At 34.8% G+C, this 21,354-nt stretch overlaps 1 protein-coding gene across 10 annotated transcripts in view; it reads left to right on the top strand.

The window, feature by feature from the left end:
- Positions 1–19,970, top strand: part of LOC134538168 (uncharacterized) — a 129,353-nt gene extending 109,383 nt beyond the window's left edge. For all 10 annotated transcript variants that reach the window (XM_063379273.1, XM_063379232.1, XM_063379300.1 and 7 more), the window contains 3 exons: positions 10,513–10,662; positions 11,744–11,918; positions 12,059–19,970. In XM_063379273.1, the coding sequence (XP_063235343.1) occupies positions 10,513–10,662; positions 11,744–11,918; positions 12,059–12,184 (451 nt within the window). In that variant the 3' untranslated portion in view covers positions 12,185–19,970. The remainder of the gene's footprint in view (positions 1–10,512; positions 10,663–11,743; positions 11,919–12,058) is intronic.
- The last annotated feature ends 1,384 nt before the right edge of the window (positions 19,971–21,354 follow it).

Genomic DNA, 21,354 nt, shown 5'->3' with positions numbered 1-21,354 from the left:
AAGTATTTTTTTTTACAAAATTCACAACAGAAGTCAGGGTGATTTTATATTAGGTGAACTTTTGTTCAATGACTTAATAGCTTAGACATATATTAAATCATAACCGGGTGCATATAAATTAATTCACTTAAAATCTAGTTTGTGAAGGTCTTACCTTACTGTTTTTAAAACTTAAGGTGAAGAAAAATCCTAACTGTCAATGTTAAATTAAATCATCAAAAGACAGCATAGTGAACATTTCAACACTGAGTTGTTTATGGTTTAGCGGTATTCACGTGAGTTTTTATGGTGCTACTTTTGTAAGTATGAGCAATTTACATGGCTTCTTTTAAAGCAGTAAGTGACATAAATGAATAAAAAAATTGTGTTGCTGCAAAAAAAAAAAAAGCTGCATTCCAAAATGTTACCTTCTATACCCTTGCTGGTTTTGAAGGCACTTAGAAGTGGTATAAGTGATGCAGGTTAGAGGCAGTACGTGTAGTTTTTCAAATACGCTCTTCTCTTCCCGTAGCTGACAGCAGTCAGGAGGGCTTGGAGTTAAAGCAGAACTACAAACAGCCGCACAGCAGGGCATATGGGGATTTACCAATAAAATTAAAACAGTTAAAGATACAAATAATTTAGGAGGGACCTGTTTTCTTCATAATTAAATTTGCAACAGGTTTTATTAGGACATGGAGAAAAAAAAATTCTATAGTGTTATTGGTCGTTGACTTTATTTTTTTGTCTTCTTAGTCCATTGAAATGTTACAATTTAAGGACCGAATATTGCATTTTTTAGAGGATGCAATTTTATTTTTGGGACATGTGTGGGGGGTCAATAGAAGCGTAACCTCAAGTTTGTGGGGTCACCACCCTTGTCCCCCGGCCGCCATCTTGGAAAAAGGGGTGAAAACACTTTTTTCGCGATATCTCGGAAACTATGCGTCTTACAAAAAATTTGTTAAGTCATAATTTGTAGCAAATTGTTTTGCCTACAAATATGTTTGTATAACTGTTTGCCCTAAATTAAATTTTAAGAAGTTATAAGCAAAAAAGTGAGAAAATTTTTATAAAAATTTTCTTTTTTGCTCTATAACTGTTTTTTTTATACATTTTACAAAAAAAATTACCTCAGACCAATCTTGTAGATGATCTTTTGAGGAAAATTTTTCCCTATAATTTTTTTTTAATTTCATTCATTTAAAACGCTATTACAGCGCTCCAAAGTTGACCGGTTTCCTCAATGCTTATGAGAATCCAGTCGAAACGAAATGTTTAACTTATTTTTGATTTTTTTTTTATTGTAAATATATTCTTACAAAATTTTTGTTAAATTCGTACAACTTTACTTATTCATTCCTAACTCTTTTCCCCGCCACCTATGAGGTAGAGTCTGTAGGCGCTTTTTTTTTTAACGTGGTATCCCCAGTAGGCCTACTCCACGGACATCTTGCTTATAAGGTAATCCTCGACATCATAATATTTTTAATCAATTATTAGCTAGCTACTCTAATCGACTTTTCTTCGATGGTCCATGCTGTGGCTCAGAATCTAAATCAACATCAAATGTGAAAGTTTGAGGAATGACAGGAGTTAAAATTGAAGTCATAGTTGGAAGTTCATCTTCAAATTCATTTTATTCCATTAACTTTGATATTTCCATAATGTTGCTGGCATGTTTCGCCAGAACAATGGAGGCATACTGTAGAGCATTTCAGGCCTGCTTTTCTGCAGCCACACATGCTTCCACAGTTTCCTTTGCATCTGCAGAAAATTAATTTCATGAGATCGGGGGGTGCTGGAGGCTTGGAAGCTTGTATTGGCATCCATATGTTTGTATGCTTTTTCCAGCTCCAATCTTCAGGATTTTGATATCTTCCGAGCCACGACTGGACCTAGTGATATACTCGGAGACTGTGAAACCGAGCAGCATCTTGTGTTGGAGGCAGCGATGATAAATTAAATGAAATTTTAGTCACTGTCTTGGCAAATCGTTTGTATCGCAAGCCGTCTAGTGAGTCGTCTTTATTACCGCCGTATAAAGCTATGAAAAAACGTTCGCCAACAAGAGTGAGCAAAGATATGTCGACTTTCTCACTCAGGAATAGCACGGTACCACCAGCTAATTCAGGATGTTTCTCCATAATTTTTATAGATTTTAATTGCCCCATATTATAGGCTGCTGATGTTGTATCACATCCTGAAAAAGCATGAAGAAACAGCAAATTCTGTGTTATGAGATCTCCATACATAAAACTTGAAGGGCTATATAACTGAGCAGATGTGCGCCCTTTTGAAGGTTTTGAAAAATAAATGTTAGGCTGTCTTGTACTTAATGCCGTGAGCAATACAAGAATGTCAATGTCCTCTGCCACAATAATAACATAATCATGAGATCGGGATGCAGTAAGCGCAGCAGAGACGATGATTGAATCTGCATCTGATTCAGCTTGGTCGACAGAAAAACCAACCTCTGAAAGAGCAGTTTTGAGAAGATCTATCAAGTTTGATTTGTTTTTTTCATTACCAAGAAATTTTTCTTCAGATATTGTTAGTACGGTACTCTTATCAAACTTAATTTCAGTACATTGATGTTTTTTCGTGCGACGCATACGTTCCCATGACTTTGTTCCTGCTATATCAGGATTTTCGGAGTAACCATCAAATATTATTGTTGCAGATAGTCCATAATGTTCTTGCACATACCGGACATACTTCTCAAGGATGTTGTTTAATGACGAATTCCGATCCCAAATCACTTTATGCAATAGAAAACCACCATCGATAACAAAATGACTTCTGTGAATGTTTTCAAAGGATTGGTCCAGTGGTGTAAAAACATTAAACAAAGACAACTTAGTACCTTTCCTCATGCCATCCTCAGCGAATAATGCCAATGGAAAAGGTGCTAATTCGTACGCCAGATATTGTTTAATATCGCCAACTGTTTCTCTCGAAATACACATCTGTTGAAATAAAAGTAAGGGATTGATGACGACAGGAGATTTTTCTACTTCAATGTGCTTGTCATAGCACTTAAGGGAAGAACCTTTGATTTGCGACTAAATGACAGTCCTTGAAAATTAGATCCAATGATGTTAGTTATTAAGCCTTCTCCTATTTCAAAAGCACGATGACAATTGACGATATCTGAAGCAACTATTCCATTTGCTATACAAATCAATTCAGTGCGATCTATAGTAAAATCATGAGAAGAGAGCCAATTATCAATTTTTTCAAGGTCTTCATTGTCACGTTGGACACTTGCATCTCTGTAATCTACGTGCTGTTCTGAAGTATCCATAGTGATGTTATAGTATTCTGTAATCTGCTCGCAAACATCTTGTAAGCGTATCATTCCAAGAGTCCATGATGCCAACCTGCTCTCAGAGATACCGCGCCCGTGTGTTAACCCTCCAGATGATTTAAACATTCTCATGAGAGTTTGCTCAAATTTTGATCAGACATTATCCCACTCCAAAATTTGTCAGTTCGTCGAATAGTAAAACACCGTGCCCGTGTGTTAACCCTCCAGATGATTTAAACATTCTCATGAGAGTTTGCTCAAATTTGGGTCAGACATTATCCCACTCCAAAATTTGTCAGTTCGTCGAATAGTAAAACAGCCCTTAGCATTGAACGAGTGGTATTCATCAGGTGTCATTATTTGATCAAGCCTCAACATATCTTGTAGGTAAAGTTGACTTGACTTAGCATACAAGAAATGTCCACTTGAATGAAACATTGGAAGCATTTTCCTTATCGTTTCCAAATGAAGAGACCAATTTCCAGATCGTTCTGCTTCGATAAAATGGTTTAAGAGAGTGACTAATCTGTAGTATTGTATCCATAAGGTTGCAGTTGGTCCTTTACTCTCCAGCATGGTCAAAGATTCTTCAAATTTGGTTGATATCTTCTTGAATAAAGGATTATTAATCGATTCTAAAACATTAGTTTGATCAATATCGTTAATAACATCATCGAGGAAATCGCGTTCTTCATCTGTAAATTCTATTGAGTCCATAATTATTTTGCTTATAGACAAATGCACCAACAAATGAGCACGCACAGCTCTACTATAAGCATGTCCAGATATTATGTGCTGAACACAGTTATCTGCATAAATTAGTTTAAATATATCTTCAAGTCCACTGCCAGACATTATGTATCCAATTCCACCAATGAATGACATAAGCAAATGGAACCCACCCAATCGAACAACAACTTTTGAAAGATCTGAAGTAGGATCAGCCGCAGCAGTTATATCTCGAGCTTTCCAATATAAAGGTTGATCAAACGTTACAATACACGTTTTTTGATTTGAAGCTTTACATTTCTCAATAGAAAGCTGGAGTGATGTTAAAATTGTGTCATAATATGTTGGAGGAGCATTTATAAATGGTAGACATACAATTCTACTTCTTTGGAAAGGCTCCTCAACAGTTGCTTCAATCATAAAGCTGTTCCATCCACCAATGTTTAAAGCACAAGACCATTTACCATATAGCCACATGAAGTCACAAGGAGGAGGAACAATCTTTTTGGCTGGTGATGTGATATTTTCGATTAATGAAACATTTATTTTACCCAATCCAATTGTTTTGCCTTTTGAGTAGGACGCAAGAGGAACTAACCCTAAAGTAGATTTAGCTGAAGCTGGTATTCTTTTGGAGACACGTGGTAAACTGGTATCAGCTTCAATACTATCATACGGTGTAATATTTTGAATTCCACCCATTGCATGGAAAGTATTTTTACCATCAATTGTGTTGCTGTTAAAATCGCCATTGTCAAAAACAAATTGCGAGAAGGCATGAGGTTAAAATATTATGCGCTGGACGAAATGCACAGGAATCTTTGTACAATGAAATAGAATTATAAGACGCAGAGAAACCTAATGTTGAAAGAACATTCATGAGATTACTGGAACCATATTTTTTATATAAAAAAGATCCAACCCCAAGTAGTAGCGGTGAAATGAATGAAGCAGGTCGAGTTGCTCCAATGAAGGAGTGAGCAATTGATGTACATTTTCTTTGTGCTGCAACCAACGACTTACGTTTTGATTGACAGATAATTCCAGAAAGTAGAACTGATAAAGATTCAGGAATTAAAGAATTAACTTCTTTTAAAAAATTATCTGAAGGTGGATACTGATTCGTTTCATAGCGCCGTGAACGGATGTCTTCCAAAATAATTGCAGCTGCATCTCTGACTTTCTGCAATTTCTCCTCTTGAGGATCATTTTTTTTATGATATCATCTTTTCGATATAACTTTGTTTATATAACCTTTAAAGCAGATAATGATGTCTTGTTTACCTTCGTTAAAGATTACAACGTCGTCCTTATACTTTGCCTTTAATCATTCAGTGACCGTACGCTTCTCTGGAATGTAGTCTCTTAATGGATTTCATTAAATCCGCAAGTCAAAATTGGCACTATTCTCATGCAAGTAAGCAAAAACATCCTCCATAGCATTGTCAATGTTATTTTTGCACTCATCATGTCTTATTTCGTCACTCCATTTTTTGGAGACAATTGCTTGCTGCAATCCTTGTGATACCTAGCTCCAACATTGACTAAGCTAGAAACATTAGCTATGCGATCAGCAATGCTCTTTGCCTTGTCATCAGAACGTTTGAGAACAAGGTCCAAAATGCTTTTTTTTGTACCTTCATGACGTACATTACATATTTTCCTCTGACGGCTTTGACGCAAGTCACTCTGATCCTGGAATAATTCGCCGCAAATAAAGCAATAGTTTGAGAAATCTAAATCAGTATCGAGATTTTCTGATACTGAAGATGATGAACTGCTACAGCTGAGATGATGAACAACATTATCTGTTCGACTATCACTATAATAATGATAGCAGGGAATATGAACAGTTACTTCAGAAACACTTTGTAAAAATAATTCATTATCCACATCGTTTTTGAATTTTGCTTGCTCAAGCAAAGTTTTCACTCCTCTAGCTTTCACAGTTCGAACTTTAAGGCCCCAAAAGGTTTTTTACATATAAAACAATCACTCATGATTCACGCTTTAAAAAAGTCGCAATGTTTATAACTAAATGAAAATTTCACCACACAAAACTCACAGTTTAATTGATTGAACTGAAAATAATATCCGCAATTTTCAATACGTCTACACGTGGCAAAATATGTAGCACAACTAAGAGAATAAAATGAGGTAGAAGAAACAGCTGGTAAGTTCTATGGTAAAGAAAAGAGATAGGAATGAATAAGTAAAGTTGTACCAATTTAACAAAAATTTTGTAAGAATATATTTACAATAAAAAAATAATAAAAAATAAGTTAAACATTTCGTTTTGACCGGATTCTGATGAGCATTGACGAACCCGGTCAACTTTGGAGTGCTGTAACAGCGTTTTAAATGAATGAAATTAAAAAAAAAAATAGGGAAAAAATTTCCTCAAAGGATCATCCGCAAGATTGGTCTGAGGTAATTTTTTTTGTATAATGTATAAAAAAAAGTTATAGAGCAAAAATGAAAATCTTTATAAACATTTTCTCACTTTTTTGCTTATAACTTCTTTAATTTTTAATTTAGGGCTAAAAGTTATATAAACATATTTGTAGGAACAACAATTTGCTACAAATTATGACCTAAGTTTTTTTTGTAAGACGCATAGTTTCCGAGATATCGCGAAAAAAGTGTTTTCACCCCTTTTTCCAAGATGGCAGCTGGGGGAAAAGGGTGGCGACCCCACAAACTTGAGGTTAAGCTTATTTCATGTCCCAAAAATAAAATTGCGTCCTCTAAAAAATGCAAAGCTCATGTAACATTTCAATGGACTAACTGTTTGTTTGGGAAAAGCTGCATTATATGGTAAATCAGACAATAACATTGCACGCTTATGTGATTGACGTGGTATTGAAGAAGCTGTTTCAATTTGTGGTCATCTAGTAACTACTCTTTCACAGGTGGGCCTGAGGGTAGTGACTTCTTCAGTACTACTAAAGTAATTTATTTTTTCCAAAAAAACAATGTAATGATTTTTACCAAAACTGATATCCAAAAATAAATTGCATTATAATCCGAAACTTATATCTTGGCACTGCAAGAATATATTGAAATGGTGTGACGAGACAGCTGTCCAGGTCGGCGCCAGTGATGTGGCCAAAATGTGAATTAACAATGCTACTAGAAAGTGCGTAAGACTGTTGTCTTTTTTTGGTAGGCAAGTAATGGAATTTTTTTTGTAAAGTGGTTACTGCACAACACAGTCTTCAAGAATATTGTGACAGATTACGCCATTAAAATAAACAACTGCTGAGCTGCTATGAAATATTGTGTCATGAAAAGCAATTTGCATCATTGGAGAGCAGATTTTCCTTGTCTCAAGTACACAAAAAGGTTCGTTTTCAGAATGTCTAAGAAAGGACGGTTTCAAGAGATTTAAAACAGCCTTATTGGAAGTTTTCTTATTTGTGGGCTGTGTATAGAAAGGTTTCCAAATCAAGCAATAAACACATATGATGTGTTATTGTTATTATTCTTGCACAGAAATACATGGAAAGAGTTCCGGATCATGCACAAAATTGTTATGTGTTACAGTTTGATTCACACGTTAATGCATAGGTTTATGATTGCCTTTCAGTGAAATTTTCTAACCATTACATGGTGAATTTGAAACCATGGTGAAGTAATTTTTTATTTAGTGAGTCATGTTCTACTTAATTAATGCAAACAAATTTTTATAGACGAGTTGGTATGTACAAGACTTACATCATTAAATACACAATTGTAATTTCTACAATGACAGTAAGTTTTTGACCATAGAGAAATAAAATTTTTTAAATTAATATTGTTTGCTCTCTCAAGTGCACAGAATTTATAGAAACATTTTAATTTACATTTTTATGCTCAAAACATTTTATTTATTTTAAATTTTTCCCTAGTTTGATTTGTATGGTTTATTTTCTCTGGCCATCATTCAACTTTTGTTTTATGTTTTTAATAACGCATTTTATAAGTATTAATTTATTTTCTAAGTTTACTTATCGGTTTTGTGTATTTGAGTAGTTTGGTTTTTAGGTTATAGTATATTTACCATTGGAATGTCGCCCTGGTAACCTTGTAACGGTTTGTTACATACAAAAATAAAAAGATGTTAAGCGCCGATTGTAGTTTTTGTTTTATTTTCAATTTAGAATGTTGCATAGACGAATCCAATCACTTTCAATAATTTTGTTCATTCACTCAACACATACATTCGCCTGTCGAAAAATGCTCGCAGCCCGGGCAATGAAAAGAAATAAAAATAACGTCGATTAAGTCCTTCAGTAAAATCTTACTGTAAGTACACGAAAATAGTGCGACCTCAAACAGGGCCGCACCCAGAAAAACCGAAATTCGCCACGAGCCAAACGCCGACGAAGGTGATCACAATTTCTAATTTCTGTCCAAATGAAATAAAAAAAAAATTAGGTTACCTTACTACTCGGCATGGCTCTGACCACCAACGTTAAATTATCTATCCAGCAATTTACTTCATTTTTGGCGAGAAGCCACCGAACGCGACCTACTGGTGCAGCGGTCGACGGACGACTAATGAAGTCACGCCACCGTATCCTCCACGCAGGGAGGAGAAGTCACATTATAACGGTTCGTTATATAAAAAAATAAACAGATGTTGCGTCAATTTTAGTTGTTTTATTTTTTCAAACTAGAATGCATAGACGAATCCAATCATTTTCACAGTTTTACTCACTCGTTCAACACGTACATCTGCCCGTCGAAAAATGCCCACAGTTTGCGCGATGTGAATTAACGAAAAATAACATCCTTCAGTAATCTTTTACTGCAAGTACATGAAATTAGTGCGGCCTTAAACATGACCGCACCCAGCGAAAACGAATTTCGCTACGAGCCGAACGCCGACGAAGGTGGCCGCAATTTATAATTTAGTACTGTTCGAAAGAAAATAAAACAAATTAGGTAGACTTAAGAGTGCGTGGGAGATAATATTTTCTCGTGCGCGGTCAGTTGAAGTGGTTCATTCTTTCCTCGTAGGATAGCGTCTCGTTCGGCCGCCACGAGCGTACGTAGTGTATTCATGCGGACATCCCGCGAACTAGTAGGAAAACGAAATGCCACCGTCGGGGGGGGGGGGGGGGGGGGTGTAGTGAGATAGAAAGAAGAATGAAAGACGGCTGATAGGAGTGGGATGAGTCACCTGAAGCAGCGGCTTTGTGATGTGCTGAAGCACAAGAGAAGACACGACACTGGACTATCACGCCCGTTTCACACATAACCAGACAGAGCGGATAGAACATTTTTTTTTTGGTTTAAAGGAACGCCGATTTTATGCGTAACTCTTTCGGTGTCCATTTTATAACCTTCTTTACGCTTCGTGGATGTTACTGTGTGATACACCACTTCGTTTAAATAAAAACCGTACAACAGTTCTGGTACATAAAATATTACAAAGCGAAACAAAAAAAAATAGAAATTTAGATACAAGTCTACCCTACATAACTAATAGATTAGTATTGTCATCTGCCTGACAACTGCAGAACGAAACTTCTTATTTATACCTTTTTTAATACACTTGACGTTTCTGACTCGTGTTTTGTAACAAATGTACCGTTGATTTGTAGAGAATAAAACACAACATAATTTGTTAATAGTTCGAGAAAATAACAGCATATTAAACTCATGGTGACAGCTGACATCTGCACTGCCAGGAGGCAGGAACTCTGCTAAAGGAATAGTCACATCCATACACAGTCTCTCGAAGCTGTGAGCTTTCCACAGTATTGTAGCAGTGATGTAGTCAACATGTACTGGGGACGATCTGATGGCACTTGGTTTCAGACCAGGTTTATCTCATGCCAGTCATCTTTTTGACACAGCTGAGCAAATAACGTGGAGTCTATTGCACGTGGATTATTTATTTTTAAATATTAATGACTAATTGTAATGCACATAAGACACCCATTGAAAATTGATGAATATAATCATCACTTTAATTTATATACACAAAATACTTAATAAAAAGTACTTTTCTTTTAATATTGTGTAAATGAAAATTATTTATAATTTATATATATGTGTGTTTACATATATGAAATTATAAAATGAAATTTGATGAAAAAATTTGATCAAAGAATTGTTTTTAATGAATAACCTCTTGAAAAACTAGATTGATGTTAATTGTCTCTGGTCATTTAATATAATTGTCCTTGCTGTGGATTTGATTCATTATAAAGGTTATAAGGATGGTTACCATAGTAATTAGATAAATGTAAACACAATACATGTGTCTGTGGCATATTTTAGCCATGCACAGACTGCTGTGTGCTGTAAGAGGTGTACGAGGGGAAATGTGAAGGCAATCCTTAATAAGTGAAAAGCATTTTTGTCGGCAATTTGGGAAATAATTGAGGTCAGCTATGATGCTTGCTCGTAACAAAATGTTGTGTTTTAATGAAATTAATTATTAATTGTGATGAATGTTTTGTGGTGCTGTGTGCATGGAAGGTGAGGCTGCGTTGTTGCAGGGAGAACTTGGAGGAAGCAGAGTTCGTGGTGCAGCTGGCGCTGACGGTGCGGGACGAGGTGGACCCGTCCTTCTCCGTGGGCATCATCACACCCTACAACCAGCAGAAGCACATCATCGCACGCCTCTTGCAGCAGCGCGGACGCCTCAGGTACAGCTGCCTACTCCTTCCTGCTCTGTCCAATCACAATTCTTCTTTACAGCCGTTAGGGTAAGTCAAGGTGATTACAGCATTAGAGTGTAACTAAAGGTAGTGTAAAGAAAAAGTTTAAATGCTCATAATAAACAAGATGGCAGCAGCAGCAGCGCTGTTATTTAGCTAAAGTATCTGAAGTGTCATTTCTAATGCACATGGTGGCCATGCACCAACAAATTTCAGTTTACGTTGCTGAATGGTACTCCATTTCACTACCATGTTGAGATAATGCATGGTTTAGACTTTGATGTGATGTGTAATAACTAATAACATAATGTTTTTTGGGGAAAAAATCTACATGAGGAATGATGTGTGAAAGGAAGGATTAGGAATTCATGCTTTTCTTAGGATTTTATTATCTTTGAATATTTTATTTAATAAGTGTTTTTTTTAACCTAATATAAACATTTTTACATCTAGCAAGGATTGAACCAAGGACAGGAACTGATCAAGTCAATCAGTATATTAATTGCTGAGTTTTGTTATAATGTTTGGAATTTTTTCCCAATTTCTTGCCTAATAATTACAGCAGCGTGCACTAGTAGATAATGTGTGTACTACGTGACACTAGCACTCCTAGTATCTAGTATTGAAAACAAGATAGCGGCAGCACCCTCTAGCATTTGGTGTGTTCACTAGCAATCCTAGTAGCAAGTCCAGAAAATAATGATGGTGGCTCGGCCTCCAACAGGTGATGCTATTATTACTTCAAATTAAAGATGGTGACCGTGCAACTGCCCACACCTGGCCACAAATAGAGATGAGAGGCTGGTGCCTTAGCACAGAAAGGGAGAGGGGAAACGGAATTGACAACTGTTGGTAGCTGCGTGAGTAACACGTGTCAACTTCATCGGAGGATTTGCATGTTAACATGATGTTTGATTTGTCACTCATTCTGCTCGAATCTAGTGCATGCAGAGATGTGTTTAGTGTGTACTGCTTGAGGTGATAGATTCTCAGTGTTGTAGTACGCACCGAGCCACGTGGCTGCTGATCTGGGTGTGCAGAGGGCTGAGTGTGGTGTGTGGGTGTGCAGGGACCTGAGCGTGGATGTGATAGACAGCGTGCAGGGCCAGGAGCGCGATGTAGTTCTGGTGTCCCTGGTGCGCACCGATGGTGTGGGCTTCCTCGGCAGCGAGTCACGTCTCAACGTGGCCCTGACTCGCGCGCGTTACTCCCTCATCGTGTGTGGCAACTTCACCTCCCTTCAGGTGAGCTCTCCAACTGCCAGCGAGAGCACAATGTCACTATGGAACTTCTCATTTGGATTGGCTATTTTTGTATGGAAATCGATTGATTGCAATTGGCAAATATTATGCTAAGCTATATGCTATGGTGGTATGTGTTTCAGGGAGTGAAAGTGTGGGACGACCTGCTCTGCGATGCCCAAGACCGTCGTCTGTTCCTGAAGGTGTCGGAGAAGCACGCCAACAGCCGAGTCTACCTCAAGAGCCTCATCATGCGTGACAGTTTGTGATTCCCCCTCCCCTCATTTCCTTGCGCCGACTCGCAATTTAATGTGCACCCGACTGATTGACTGCACTTATTCAGCGCGATGTTAGGACGCTGCCCTCTATAGTGTATCATATTTGCCAAACTGACAGTTGTGTTTTGCAGTTCGAGAAATTTTATTGTACATTTAACATTGTAAACATACTTGTATACATTCAAAATTGGCAGTACCTATTTTTTGTGCGTATAGTGTGCATTCTCACAAAATTTTGTCATATTCTTGATTATTTCTGTCGTTCTTGAGTAGCTTTTACTAAGTGAAAGTAATTTCTGATGTGGTAATCTGTAGGGTGGATGTAAATATTATTTTATTTTTTTCTTCATAAAATATGTTGAATTTATTTATATTTGCTTAAACTGTGGGGCAGGGCCGATACCAGTTTTGCCAATGCCTCTTATGTTGATACTGTGCCGCTGATACTGCCGATATTACGGGTAGATATTTTTATATTATACAATATACAAAGTATGTTTACTACCATTCACAGAAATTAGTTTACAACATATAATAATATTAAACAATTGGTAACATAGCTGCAACTACAAGGGTAGAATTTCTTGCAATCATGGAGTAATTTAAAAGAAAAAATAAAGTGAGTACAAGTTAGATGTCCAAATCAACCAAAAATATTTAAACTTCAAAGAATGGGTGTCAAAATAAAAAAAATTCATAGGATGAAATTTGTTTCTAATTTTATACTGAACATAACAGACCTATACAAACATTTTTTATTTCTAAATGTTTTATTGTATTGGAAAGTTATATTTGTCTTCTCAAGCTGTTTGAAATTTGCATACTAACAATCCATGTTGTTCATTTGAAAATCACACAGCAAATGTTGATAATAAAAATAGCCAAAATGTGAGCTTTTTTGACCGTCTGCATTAAGGGCCAGTAACCCAGCAGGCTGGCTCTGTTCGTCACAACCTTGGAGTGTGAGGCCGGGACACAGCTACAGGGAAAGTGCTGCCACTCGTCTCTTGGCTCCTGGCGAGCTAGTATACAGTATTTAAAATGGCCAGGAGAAAGATCCATTTCCTGTCACCCCCGTGGACAACACTGTAAAGAGAAAATACATACCTTTTGTTTTCATGTGTGTGTAGCTCTGAAAAAAGTGAAACTGTGTTTAAACAACCACTGTTGTTTACTGCCTGGGACCCGGTATAGGGGTGAGACCATCCATGTTTTCCGGAGCTGTGCGTATCAGTGTAGAGAAACTCTTACCTTCTGTATTACCACCTCTACCCGTGGCTTGTGATTCCTGAGTGCTGTGAGCAAGATACAAACACAGCGCATGTTGTTTGCAGGCCTGTGTGTGTCAGTGTCAGTTTTCCAGTCCGAACAAATTTCATTACAGATAACAAAATATTCTGGAATCACGAATCAGATATGAATAACAAGGGTGGGGAAATATTTTGACAATCAAAATACATAGATATTTCACATTAATGGTTATAAATATTAAATAACAACTTATATATTTTTTTAAAATTCTTGATTGTAGATTGTCCGATCTGCTATTTATTCACTACGGAAATATTGAAATAATGTTTGGTTTATTATATCAGGCCTATTAATAATACTGAACATTTATATTGTTCTACACTTACTCTTTACCTCCATGTTAATATTTACACCAGGTGATTTGCAGCTTCTCTACTCTTTGAATACTGTGGAATATTCCTAATTTGAATATAAGTATTTTAAATTTGAATAATAAATTACTTCTTTTGATATTAAAAAATATATATATTCTCACATGCCTAGTTGCTTGTCTTCCCTTCTGCCCTCTAGCCCATGCAAGGGCTGCGGCCAGGCATCTCTTATTTTTCATTCTTCCAGTTTTATTTGCTTTAATGTCGCCAAGGCTGGAGAAAAAAGTCTGGTAGCTTGTTTAAGAAATGACATGGAAATGATCTCCTGAATAACACTGCTGGTTTTTTCCTGAAGCTATTTGTGGTGTGCGTGTCCAAATCAATTTTTTTTTTCTTATTTGCTTCTGATACCATTAATATTGGCCGGTACTGTGGTATCAGGATCGGTATCGACCCAGCCCTAGTTAGTGTGTGACATACTAGAGCACCCATTTGTTGTTCACATCAATATGTTTATAATACTCATCTCTGTTGGAATTTTCACATACATAATACCGTATATACTCGTGTATAGCGCGCCCTTTTTTCCCCTCAAGTAAAGGAAAAAAATAAGGATGCGCGCTATACACGGGGAAAAAAAAAAGTGAGTAGATGCTGCGAGTCGTTAACTGCCAGTGATGGGTGACGTTTCTGGCCAGCCCCCACACATACGCACAAGCAACAAGGCCTCTCTTTCACACACACACACATACACGCACACAACCTGGTCTCTCTCACACACACACACACACACACCGCAGGTCTCTTGTTTATTTTTAGACCTCCCCCTCTACAGAAAGCCAAAGCAGCTAGTAAAATAAAAGAGAGAGAATGTTGACACCAGTCCCCCCCTTCCACTTCCTTCGCTTTGTCGCAGCTGCTACCGGTGAGTCATCTAGTCGTCCGTGTCACATTCCTGCCTGCCTCCCTCCCTTCCTCTCGTCCACGTACCAGTTGTGACGATACAGCGCTTCATTATCTTCCGTCTACACAGCAGAGTTTAAGTATTTTCCTGACGCATCACCACACATCAATTTAAATTATCATTTGTTTCATACGTAATTACTTAACAGGTACCACAAAATGTTAGTACAATTTATTTACGGGAAAAACAATTTTTTTTTCTTTGGAATTTGTTGCAAAAATCGTGGTGCGCGCTATACACGAGGGCGCGCTATACACGAGTAAATACGGTATCACGTGTTCTTTCAGTTTCAGTACTATGTTAAGTTTTTCTTTAGCTGTGATGAAAAAAAAGTGTATGTTTTCAATTTATTTATATACCTATGTTATATACTTTAATAAGATTAAGGTATGTGCCATTGTTTGTGTAACATATGAAGGTAGTCTGTAGTGTTTATTTTACCTGAAAAAATCTTTGTAATTTTTTATACATGTAATTTTCTTGAAATTAATTACATTGAGTTCTTGATGCAAGCTCAACTCACACATGATAATATTGTAAAGACCGTATCTTTATTTAAATGACATGGAATTTGAAATAAATTTTATGTTACTTATTTTGTTGGTAAATTAAACTAAATAGAATGAAGATAGCACATGTGTAGAGGTCACAACAGAGCAGAGGTGGCTCCAAAAGAGAAATTTTTGAGTGTGTTAAATGATAAAGTCATTATAGTGTGAATTTTATTCAAAGTCTCCCAAGTCAGTTTTTTAAAATGGTTGGCATAAAGTTACTGTGTCATAACATTTCTGGAGAGCAACGTGCTGTAGAAATAAACTTTACATTGTAGAATACTGGTTAAAAATATCCCGATTACACTATAACTAGTGACAACGTTTGATGCAGCCAGTATTGTATGTGGTCCATAGATGGTTAATGTAATAAGTTGATTTCTCAAATGAGAAAAACTATTTATTTTTTTAATCAAAAATAATTAATCATGAAAATTGCACTGTTTATATAATTATGAAGCCATCAATCCATCAGATATTAAATGTGCTGGAAATGTTTTACAAATAGTATACTAGTTCATTTACATTAAAAAATACAAAATTACTAATCAAAAACTTTAAACTTTATGTTTTGTTTTACAAAGTCAATGAATGACTAGGTTAGAAAAATTGAACATATTAATGTACATTGTTACAGATGTGTATCAGCAGATACACAACAAGAAGAGAGCAAATAATATCAGCATGATCACAATATTTGACTTGCTAAGTTGGCTTCGTGAGTCAACTCAAGCCAGCTAAGATAAACCTTAAAACATGATGTCTCATTTCAGGGTATTTGGACAAACTACCAGTTAAAAGTAATATTTCTCCTATCCGTTTAGTATTCAAAATTGTTTGGGTTCTTCAGAGTATTAGGTGGGATGGTCCAATGTAGAGCATTTAGAACGATTGAATTTTGCTTCAAATGATATTCAATGTTCAACTAATTTAAATGTCAATCATCAATGATTAAAACAATCTAATTAATTTTGTGCATAACTTTGAGCTATGGCAATATGAACATAAATAGCTAGTAGAGATGGGCAAATGAATGCCTCAAACACCATAAAATCCTTAGTAGGTACGTATTTCGAAAGATTCAAACAAAAATATTAGAGAAAATAAAGTAAACTAAAAAAATTCAACACTGATAACCTTATTAGTTTACTAGGTCAATTTTTTTCTTCATACATATCCTATTAACATTTACTAAGATATTTTACTTTTATCATGTAATATATAAGTAAAATTACAATATGTATTAATTCTGGAAACTTAGTTTGTGAAACAAACATTTAAAAGTAGAATGTTTCAACACCATAGTAAATATTTTTAATTTCTTGTTATTTTATTTTTGACCCTTGAGACCTAGATTCAGAGATTTGGATTTAAGAAAATTGTAATTGACATGTTAATAGTAGCTAGCTGAAAGAAAACTAACATATTAACTTTTAATGGTCAAATCATTGTTTCATCTCAGTCCCCTAAACATAAAATTTGGAGAAAGAGAAGGAGAAAAGAGGGGGGGGGGGGGGGGAAACCAGAAAGAAACAGAAAGAAAGAATTTTTTTAAGAAAATAAATGTTTATTTAATGTTTCATCATATTAATAAATATGTTAAATGTTAATCAGAGTTTACCATGTCAATACTGCTGGGGTTAGTAGGTAGTTTGAGAGAGAGATTTCGCAGTATAATGCAAATTAATTTCTTTTTGGGACAATCCTGTTGGTCCATCCTGATTCGTTACGAACCAAAGTGCTAGTGCGTGGTCGCAGGTCCAGTCATCTGCAGGGTAGAAAGTTACAGGGAAAGTGATAAATAATAATTTTTTACATTGGTTCAGTCCATACAAAATCTTTTTTTTTTGTATGTGATTTATCATTAATGTCATAATTTAAAATATGCTTTTATTTAATTTTTTACTTAAAAATATACGCTCATATTTTTACCCCCTTAAAAGCAAAAATACATCCATTACAAATTTGCAAATTTCAGTAGTTGTGTTGTTATTGAAAGTTTGCAAACATTCTTTTTCATTTAAATAAATACTTTTGATAAAATCAATGAATCAAATTTTCAAGTTAAATGAAATTCTTAGTGCTTATATATTATTCTTTAGTTTAGTCGGTTATATACAGAATGTTCATAAAAGAATGTCCCAGTTTTAATGGTATATTATAAAAGTTTAATTTGGACTATTTTAAACAAATCATACATCAAATTGAAGGTAAACTTAACCTTGTTTTTCGTACAAATGTTCAATTTGTGCAACTTCAGTTATACAGCACACATCCAATCTAAAGTACAATTCTTCCCACACTTTGGTTAACTAGTCCGGAGTAATGGAAGCAATAGCCTTTTCAATTCTGTGTCTCGACTCTGGCAATTCATTAGGTAGTGGTGGAACATAGACACGGGAGGCCAGCGAAAAAGAACTCGGATCATCGCAACCATCGGTGGATATTTTTACCATATGAGAGATCACAATTAAATTTTAAACAAAATGCAAATTTAACTGAAATTACTAAATTCACTTTAAGCAAGTTACAGAAAACAAAATTATTTATGCTGAGGAGTTGCCATTTTGTGTAGGTGGGTGCTGTAAGCGACAAAACAACAAAACAGTACTTACACATGTGCTTATCTAAAATGTTTGAGTTACTGTTTAATTGTGACTTGAGCCAAACTCTACAATGCTTACAGTTGATACTAGTAAAATTTATAACTGGGACTTATTTTATGGACATCCTTAATTCTTTTACCATCAAATTAAATTTTAAAATGTTAGGATTTATATCCAGTCATATGTGATAATCTTGAATGATTTGTTATTAAGTGTATTTGATATTTTTATATTAATGTTCTCCATTGTCGGGCAAAATTTAATATGAGATGAGCTTCATCACAATATGACTTCCAATATGAGATGATCTCCAGTACATAATATTCTAGAGTAGAAGATGATCTGGACTAAAAGATGACTTCCAGTATAAGATGATGTCTAGTTTAAGATGAAATTAAGTATAAAATGATCTTGAATATAACATGATATTGACTATAAAATCTCCAGTATGAAGCCATTGAGTATAAGACTATCTTAGGTATTATATACCCTCAAATACTTAGGGGAATTAGTAACATAAGTAAAAGCGTATACTAGACAACCTTGATTATAAAATGACACACTTCAATATAAGGTGACCTCTAATGTAAGATGATCGTAACTAAAATAATGTGTTACACACAAAACAACTCGCTTGTAAAATAAATAATTTTTATTATTATTCTTATGAAGGTTCATCATTTTTAAATTTTGAATGTGAAAAAGTAGTTTTTTTACTAAAAAAAATAGTATTTTTAACTTAAAATTTTGTTTAATTATTTTTCTACGAGATTGTTATACATATTTATCTAAAAAGCAAATTTTGTGTAATTAAATAAATTTTCATTGGAAGGTGAACCTTAGGAAAGAATTTTCATTTAGTTCATTTTCAAGAAAGTTCTTTGACGTTTCATTTTCACTTCATTTCATTAAATTTCTTTAAATGTTGTTTGTTTTTCCATTTCATTAAAAAATAGAACCGTACAATCATACACCTATGTAAAATATTGGTTTGCATCCTATCTGCAAACAATAATAATAAAAATTAAACAATGGGAACCTTTTAAAATTAATTCATACATTATAACATTCATTACAGAAGGAAATTTAAGTATTAAAAGTTAGGAAAAATATAAAATTGTACCATTAGTTTATTTCTGAAAAGGTTAAATAGCTGATAAAATTTAATTAATTATTAGCATAAATATTTATCTCTCCTTAGCAGTTTTCATTTTACATAATTAAATTTGTTACTTCAGTGATGTGAATAACTTTGTAAGATAGGTATTACAATTTTTCATTGTACATCGTAAATTGTAATGACCAAAATGTGAACGACACGGTTCAGTGTTAATGCTGGAAATGTCGTCCTGCAGGATAGTAATCCACTCTTATTGTGCCAAGGAGCTCGGCTGACTGAGTTGCGTACCAAATAGCAGTGGCTGAAGGCAGTCACGACTGTGATACCCAAATGTGCGCTGCGTGCGAGACTGACGAAGGTGCTTCACGCCAACTTCCGAGCAGGGAGACGCACAAACTTGCATGTGCCGCATGGCAACCCTTTATACAAGTCTGTCATCATGTATGTTTTGTACGTTTTTCTTGTACATAACCAAAAAGTACACTATAACTTAGTGAGGACATTTTTAGCAAATGAGTGTATTTTTCATGATGTAGTTACCTAGTTCATGCTTCAAAGACTTTTAATATGATGTAGAGAACTAAAAATAATGTTACCTACTTAGTCTTTGTTTCAGCTCTACAAATGTGGTTTTGTTGTTGCATACTGTTATTGAGTGCACTTATGCCAAATTCTCATTCTTTACATGCTGTTAATTTTATGTACGTAGCTGTGTTAAACTTCAAAAAACTTAATTTTTTTAATCTTTTGTATGATTAATAAAAAAATGTTTTTCAAATTTCTTTTATTTATTAATTTTTGTTTTATATGTATGTGTGTGCAAGTTTTAGATTTTATTATAATACACCCTACTGGTTGTGTTTAACATAGTGAAGTCTTCACATGCATTTGAAAGATAGCAAATGTGTTTTGTTTCCTCCATGGTTGTACTGAAAATATGGGAACATTCCATTATGATAAAATGAAGTTGTTTTTTTTTTTTTTTTTTTTTTTTTGCTATTTTGTTGTAGGGGTGTGCGAATATTCGTAAACACGAATAGTTGCGAATAGTAACTGACGAACTATTCACATTCGTAAGTCGAATAGCAAAATTTAAAATTGCGAATACCGTATTGGCCCGAATATAAGGCGACCTGCAGTTTCAGGAGGCCAAACAAATGTTAAAATAATTTTGGTAGAAATTAATGTGAAAATTCATTAGACATACATTTTGTGTTGATAAATCCTTTTTGCATTTATGTATACAGCATTTAACTTTCCGTTTCACAGCTACGTATTACTATTTAGTAGTGTGTTAAACGTAACAAAGCAAACAAAGAATGCAGCTTGCCGGAACAAAACAAGTGGCTAGCTGCCATAGTGAAGCATACGGCCATGAATAACTTCGGTGACGTGACCACAAATATTTGTCCATATTACTCTCTGACAGAGAGAGTCTGTCATATAAATTTTAAAAAATAATCTAAAATAATTATGTTGTTTGAAAGGTTTTTACATAAATAAAGAGTGGATTACTGTGAAATTATTAAAATAGCTTTTGAAGAAACGTACCAAATTCCTGTAAATATGGCGTCTTCGTGCGTGTTCGGCCATGTTCGTTTTACAAAGATATATTGTGGAAAGATAGTTGGCAGCCATGAATTTCCAAACATTACATCCAAAATGTTCTTAACTTAACATTTTCTGTTTGTAAACGTAAACAATCGTCCTGAAAATAGCTGTGATATTTTAGTACAAATATTTATGTTAAAAATCTTAAATTAAATTAATGTAAATGTTAACACACGATTGTACACAAAGTACAAATATATGTGTAATAAAAAGTTGACATTTTGAGATGCATCAACATTCACATTTTTACTCAAGAACAAATATTTTAATTTTCAGCTTTAAACAATTGTGAATTACTGCAATATTGGGTGGATTTATCGTTTTGCCCGTGTGAGGTAACGAAGTTTTAGTTAATATAAAAAATCGTGAACATTTTGTTTAAAAATGTTTCTACTGTAGCTTTCAGCTTGGAACTAATGTTTGCGGTGCTGACGTCTTGGGTGCGAAAATAAGGCGACTTCCAATTTTCTCATTTCTCGTTTATGTAAAAATGGTCACCTTATATTCGGACCAATATTTACATCAAATATAAAATAGATAACAATTATTAAATATTAGGTAAATATGTAGTGTACGGATTAGCGCCAAAAAAAAATCGTACAAATCTGAAATAACTTTCATTATATGCTCTTTTACGTCCTCTTTTCATAACCGCCTGCGGAGATAAGAAATTCCAATTACTTTTGG

Source organism: Bacillus rossius, chromosome 1 (assembly GCF_032445375.1).
Source record: "Bacillus rossius redtenbacheri isolate Brsri chromosome 1, Brsri_v3, whole genome shotgun sequence".
In the NCBI taxonomy this organism is placed as follows: Eukaryota; Metazoa; Arthropoda; class Insecta; order Phasmatodea; family Bacillidae; genus Bacillus; species Bacillus rossius.
This window is presented reverse-complemented; position numbering and strand designations above follow the sequence as displayed.